Genomic DNA, 7,461 nt, shown 5'->3' on the forward strand with positions numbered 1-7,461 from the left:
ATCCAGACCAGCCTGCGCATCCGCGCAGTCTGATCAAGTTCAATGCTGTTCGCTATCAGTTTCTCTAATTGTTATAGGACAGACAAAGAAAATTCAACATGACATCCCTTATTCCTAAGTGGTTGGAGCATAAAAACAACATCCAATTATTACAATGTTGACATCTAGGTTTCCCCCATATTAATAATTTCAAATCTCAATTTCAATTCCTAAAGTATGCTTAAGGACATTTTCGGGAGTTTTCATACAGGCAAAATTAAACTGTTGAAAACAATTTCAACTTGGCATGTTTTTAGAATATGATAACAGAAACATTTTAAGCGATTGTTTCAGGGATGGACAAACAAGGGAAAAATCTAAATGCAACCCCCCCTTTAGTAGAGGCATAAAAATGGAAGCTTATAAAGTCCATTTAAGAATTTCAGCAGGTTAAATTAGCATTGATAACATTGACTTACCCAATGATATCTACAGCTTTAGCTAGGGCAGAATCTGCCACAATATTGAGTGAAATAGGTTCCCACAATCCATCTGCGGCTACAATACGGGTCATATTAAATCCGGCACTGTCTAGAGTTTTCCTTAATACCTAAAATAACAAGGTCATTATATTTTTAAGGTATAAGATCTATCAATACTGTATAAAAGAAAACTTTTAGTTTCCATATAACATTATTATTTTGAAAACTGTGATTTTGTAAGATCTATGGCTATTACTTGTCACAAAAAAACTCATAGAGGATTATTTTAAGATACTGAAAAAATAAAAAAATTAATCACTTAAATATAGGTGCAGAACCTAAGTGTAGTTTTCATAAAGTAAAAGCTTATATGTAAAATATGACATACATAAAATATTATATACATACATGGAAATGTGCTTTATAATTATTTGCTTTCCAAAGATAAATTCTTTAGTAATTTTCAAAATACGTTTAATTACATTAAATACCTTGATGTAATCTGCATTGTAATTTCTTTCATTCCAAATCTGAAAGCATAGATAAGCAACTCTTAATGTAGAAACCAGATTGCAAAAATAAAAAAAAAGATAAGCAATTTACATACATGTTTTTCTCTGATTTTCACTGAAGGAAAAAAAGCTCCAAACTTATAAATGGTTCACCATAAAAACTTTATACTTAATTGTACTTAATACAATTATAAACATAACAAATCTGACCATCCTTTGCATCATATAATTATTTTAAGTCATCAGTATCTGTTATATTATATAAAGGTAGTATGCTGTATGAATTAAATATTATACCATCAGGAAAAATTGAAGTAACTAATTACCTAAACTAAAGCTCACTGAAACATAAAAGTAACTATAATAAATTTTGTGATATCAATAATGTGCTATCTACTCTATATGTAATAACTTTAAAGTATTATAAACAACATATGAGCCATGTCATGACAAAACCAACATAATGGGTTTGCGACCTGAGCGTGGATTCAGACCAGCCTGTGCATCCGCGCAGTCTGATCAGGATCCATGCTGTTCGCTATCAGTTTCTCTAATTGTTATATGGTTCATAAGCGAACAGCATGGATCCTGATCAGACTGCGGGGATGAGCAGGCTGGTCTGGATCCATGCTGGTCGCAAACCCATCATGTTGGTTTTGTCATGACGCGGCTCAATTATAAGCAACGTACCCCCACATAATTCATGGTAAGATTATAGTATTTCCTGGCTCCCTGGATAAATTTCACCACATATGAAGCTGTTAACTCGGGTTTATTGTAAGGATTCCTTTTTCCAGCACCAACCCAGGCTGGAAATGCCCATGGTAAACAATACAACTGTATATCTGGATTTCTCTTGAAAAAAAGAAAAAAAATATTGTAGGCTGATATTTTTTATCAGCACTTTATATTAAACTGAAAATTCTGATGTTTTTCTCCTGATATTTTCTGTAGGACAGCAAAAAAAGGAAAACAGTTTTGTCAAAATTCATACCGTAAGGCAACTATCATGATTAAAAGAAAGCGGCAACTATTGCTATTACAGAAGGCAAGGTGTTTACACCTAGGTGCTCAGTTATGTCTAAAATAATACAGAGATAGGAACCTAAGGTTTCCCTCTTACTTAAAAGCCTTCATAAATTACAATAAGGATCTTACACTGGTGACCACAGACTGGAATATCTAGTTTGAGGGTAACTGTTTACAGCAGTAACAAAGCTTTGCTGAGTTTTTGCTGAACAGTTACCCAAAAGCTAGATGATCCTGTCTGTGACAACAGTTGGTGTTTGATTCTTTTTATTTGCAAATTAAATATTAATCATATTTCGAAAAGGAATTACGAAAACTAATATTTTCATGTAGCACTTTCTTCTTATAGTAGTGTATCAATTTACAACTTCATTTATAATGGCAACGTCCTATGAATGCAATTCATTTATAAGAGGCACGTGGAAATGATGTCATTTAAAGCATGCTATTTGTCTTACACAGGGGGTGTAAGCATGGACAGTTTTGGAAGGTCATAATACAGAACAACTGTTTTGTTCCTTACCTTCTTAGCCTCTGTCATGAGCCACCATTCATAGCCCCTCTCATAGTTTTCCTCCCATGGATAATGCATATGAGATGCCTCTGTACCATCTGGAGAAATATTATCTAACATTTGAAGCCGCGTCACGACAAAACCAACATAGTGCTTACCAACCCTATTACAAGTAGAGAAACTGATAGCAAACAGCATGGATCCTGATCAGACTGGGCCGATGCGCAGGCTGGTCTGGATCCATGCTGGTTGCAAATGCACTATGTTGGTTTTGTCGTGACGCGGCTAATGTACATGTATATTATAGTAACTTGTTAGATGTAAATTCATTAAGATACATTAATTATCTAACATTTCAATCTAATACATGTATATATTAGTAAGTTATTAGATATAAATTTAGTGAGATACATTATTGTTGCATTAAACAGTCAGATAATATCTAAGGTGTTTAACTATTATATATTATTTATTGGTACCAGTAAGTAAATATTTCAAAAGATCGAAAATTTCACTCATCTGCTTGTAATTACAAGTAGAATTTAAGAGAACTTGATGCAGGACGAGTAGAAAAATGTTGCCTGCACATTGGATTTAAAAGCTACTCATACTGCAGGACAAGTGACTCCAAATATATTTTTTGATGCCTGTTTTCATCACTAATTACTGCACAAAACTGAACAAAGAATACCTGGTCTAAAATCAGTTATTTTAAACATGTTTCCTTTTCATTTTAATGTTTAACTGTATGAAAGGAAAACTTATAATGCAAGTTTTAGTTCTGTGCCCTAAACTGTAAATATGATTACCTATAATCAGAAGCTGACAATGTTTTGACAAGATTTTAAGAAGGAGCAAACAAGAGCTGTCGGTAAGACAGCAAAGCTCGACTATTCTTAGTGCTTGATAGTAAAAAAAGCCTTGATTAAAAGGTAAAATTTTCTCAGTAAAGAAAAAGGCAAAATTTTTCTTTAAATCCTTATTACAGTTGCATTGCAGAGAGTCCTATTATGCTTTCAAAGAAGAGTATAAAATTTCAATATGTTTCAAAGCCTTATGTCAATGAACTTTGAAAATATTTGAGGTATTACAAAAACTTTAACGTAAATTCTAATTCAAAAAAGGGGCATAATTCTGTCAAAATGCTTGATACAGTTACCTCCTCCTGTCTACAGGTTAGGGTCATGATGGTGAACAAGTATGCAAAGTTTCAAAGCCATATGTCAATGGACTTTGAAAATATTTGAGGTATTACAAATAGCTCTACTTATTCTTATCGAATAGTCAAGCTAAAAAATGATCTTAAAAAACTTTTATAAACTGTTTTAGATTGTTGTTTATGTGTAATTGAAAAAGACAGTTTTCCTCTACTCAGTTGAAAACACATTATCAAGAACTAATTAAGTCATATCAAATAGAACAACAAAGTACTAATGAATCAATAAATGGTGTGAGGATTCACACTGACCTGTACTCTGTGCATCACCTCCAATTTCAACTTTCAGAATATGCAGGGAGGCTCCAAATCCTGGCTGAAAATAGTAAGCACAATATATTAATAACCCTTATTTGCCTGAACATACACATGTATGATGATATATACATTTTACAATTGATAAGTTTAAATAAGCTCTAACAACCTTTTATAACTGATGGTATATAACATGTATAAAACAAACATAAGGATATTGACCACAGGGAGAAGATTTAGAATTTTATACTGATCAATGATGCAAATGATATGTGCAAAGCATATATAGCTTTTTTTAAAGAGAAGCACAAGTGATATCAGAAGCAAAGCTAATTTTGACCACCGATTGATACTTGATACTTAAAATAATAACAGGTCTAAGTATTGCTTGGTACAAATTTACCAAGCAGATTATAGGTACAAGATACTATAGATATTGTAGGCAACAAAAAAAAGCAACAATGAACACATCAAAATCTCAAAAGCACACTTTTGAGCACTGCATGTTCAGGTGGGCTAAAAGAAATAGTATAATAAGTTTTACCTTGAATAAATAATCAAGAATCTGATCTCTCTGTTCTTTAGGATAATTAACCAATAATTTGGATGTAGCCTGAAAAAGAAAATATCACTATATACATATATACAATTGCTAATTGTTTACCTGTAGGATACCTGTAGGATGATTCAGGGCTCTGATGGAAGGGCTAAGCCCTTTTTAAGCCCCTCTTCTTTTGACAAACTTTCGCCATTACTTCATATTGTATCAATAGAAATAATGAATAGCTTTAAAGTGAATAAGCTATATCTGAGTGATGAAATATTTTATGAACATTTATAAACAGTAAAATAATGTTCATTTCATAACCTATTCTTTGTTTCTTAAAATTTCATTACATAGAATTTCTAAGTAATATACACAAATATTGTATGTAAACAGAATAAAATGTTGCACAACAAAATATTCTGCTGCTATTTTTAGTTTGGTTCGGTGATAATTTACGCATGCCCTTCTTGCTTTCAATAAAATATTCAAACATATTTCTTTTATCCAAGGTACAGAAAAGGTTGAGAAAACTGGACGCTGAGAATATTGGAACACTCTAAATGCCGGACGATTAATTTAGTCCCAGATTTTCCCTTTATTAAACTATTGCATTAAACATTGACAATACCGGAATCTGTGAAAAAAAAATCGGACGTTTGATAGGGGACAATGAAGTCAATTATATTGATAATTACCCTGACAATACCGGACGGCGAAGTTGTGAATAACCTTATGCAATTGTCAATACACAAACTGAGCGGTAACGGAACACTGATTGTCTTTTTTCACAGTTTGATTTATTGTAAAGCATAGATGTTACTACTTTATATTAATGCAAAAATGCATGAGGAATTAGTAAGGTAAAATCAGTACGGATAAAAAATAGAGATTTTTTATACTGCGCTGCTTTTGTATATTCATTTCAAAAATGGCAGCAACACGGAAAAGACATTTATCGGCGCCATGCATGTTCTATTCTATCGCCAAAAGGAATTCGACGAGATCTGCCTATAAGTGACAAAGATGAATTAATTAAAGACAGTGTGTTTTTGTAAATAAACATGTTTCTTGTGTAAAAAATCAAATTACATGTTATCTTAAACTGTGTCATCCAGTACCCAAATATAAACATATGATGCAGATATAATCAAAGTTTATTGTCATGAGGTTACTGCTGTACATTTTAAATCCAAAATTTTATTTATTCATTTGCAATAATGTGAAAAAAATGTTATTTTGTATTTCAATACAGCTTGATATTGTAAAATATTTTGAGGGAAGTCTTCTTTTATTTATTCAGTTGCAATAATGTGAAAAAAATGTTATTTTGTATTTCAATACAGCTTGATATTGTAAAATATTTTGAGGGAAGTCTTCCTGGTGCATCAATACAAATGTCGAACCATATGAAACAGAAAATGGTGCAGGCATACAATATACCGCTGACAAATGCCATGAAACAGATCAATTTTAGACCAACGGATTTAGCTCTGGGGAATTACATCAAATGAAGTACATAACACTATTACATTATATTTCTATTTTTCTATCATTATTTTGCCGTTTAAGGTGTAAAAAATTGATGTGTTTGAAAATTATCCATGTTCCTTTAATATCTATTGCAAATTTTTCAAAAAATAAATTCTTTATGATGAAAATCAATACAATAAAAACAGTCATAGTGGCATCTACCATAATAAATAAGAGATATTTTCCACTTCAACTTGTGTATTTACTTTATTTCTTGTATGGAATTATTCATACAATGATATTTAATACTTTTCTTACAAAGTAATAACTGTTTCACCTGAATTCACAAACGACCAAAGTACACAGAATTTGTTATTACACTTCATTAGCTGAATTCCCCAGAGCTATGTACAGAAAGTACCGGAAAAAGGCGTTTAGCTAGGTTTTCAAATTCGTGAATGAGGATGGACTTAAAATTAATATCTGCCTTCGGATTTTAGGTTATCAAACATATATTTTGTGAACATTCAATGAGCCGTACCCGTTGTCATTTCACAAAATGAAAGTTTCAGCTTAAGAATGATCATCGAGGTGTTCCAATTGAAAAGGAAGAGGTGCACAAATTACCAAATGACACCTTAAACAGGAAAAATGTAAAATAAAAAATGAACAAATTTTTTTTTCCTCTGACTTTCCCGTTCATTAGCTTTGTCAATCTTCAAATTAATTTCAGTATAATTTTCATAAAATTTATAAAAACATACTCCCCCTCCGCTCAGCCCCCCTATTCCATAGAACATTCTGCCTCCCTCTTTGGATGTGTCAACTGGATAAATGTCTAAACCCTCTCCGTACCCGGACCAAACAATAAGCAAAAGTAAAAATACAGAATTTAATATGATTTTCAAATATGTGACATTGTGATTTCATTGTGATTTTCAAAAAAAAAAAAGGTTTTTTAAAACCCATTGAAAAATTTTCATATTTGTCCAAAAAAACCTTTCAGAAAAGTTTTTATTTATGTTTGTCTCCCAGAAAGGAGAAAAACCTTTAAAAAACTTTTTGAAAATAAAAACCTCCAAAATTTTAAATTGAAAATGAAACGTATTTTTTTAAAGGTTAAAATTTAAAAATAAAAATTTATAAAAAAATTTAAAAATTGGGAAAAATTTAAATTGACATTTTGTAATTTTGAAAAAAAAATTTTTGTATTGTAATTTTTTTTGAAACATGACAAATTTTTTTAAAAACATTTTAATCCCCCAAAAAGGAAATTTTGATTAATTAATTTAAGTTTAAGAAATTATAAAACATTTAAAAAATAAAAATCAAAAAAATTTTTAAAATTTTTTGGGTTTTTAATTTTTTACATATTTAATTTAAAAATTTTAACCCAATTATGCATTGTTTTGAAATAGGTTTTTTTTAAATTTAAAACTCCCCCTTTTTGGGTTTTT

At 30.9% G+C, this 7,461-nt stretch overlaps 1 protein-coding gene across 2 annotated transcripts in view; it reads right to left on the reverse strand.

Annotated features, from left to right (window-relative positions):
* The window catches only part of LOC132726947 (galactocerebrosidase-like), a 33,707-nt gene extending 26,816 nt beyond the window's left edge, over positions 1 to 6,891 (reverse strand). For both annotated transcript variants that reach the window (XM_060712361.1, XM_060712362.1), the window contains exons 1-7: positions 6,769 to 6,891; positions 4,532 to 4,600; positions 3,985 to 4,048; positions 2,526 to 2,614; positions 1,664 to 1,828; positions 953 to 991; positions 459 to 589 (exon numbers count right to left, since the gene is read on the reverse strand). In XM_060712361.1, the coding sequence (XP_060568344.1) occupies positions 459 to 589; positions 953 to 991; positions 1,664 to 1,828; positions 2,526 to 2,614; positions 3,985 to 4,048; positions 4,532 to 4,600; positions 6,769 to 6,804 (593 nt within the window). In that variant the 5' untranslated portion in view covers positions 6,805 to 6,891. The remainder of the gene's footprint in view (positions 1 to 458; positions 590 to 952; positions 992 to 1,663; positions 1,829 to 2,525; positions 2,615 to 3,984; positions 4,049 to 4,531; positions 4,601 to 6,768) is intronic.
* Positions 6,892 to 7,461: the final 570 nt, after the last annotated feature.

The sequence above is a fragment of the Ruditapes philippinarum genome, unplaced genomic scaffold (genome assembly GCF_026571515.1).
Source record: "Ruditapes philippinarum isolate M1 unplaced genomic scaffold, ASM2657151v2 ctg23_1_1_1_1, whole genome shotgun sequence".
Lineage (NCBI taxonomy): Eukaryota > Metazoa > Mollusca > Bivalvia > Venerida > Veneridae > Ruditapes > Ruditapes philippinarum.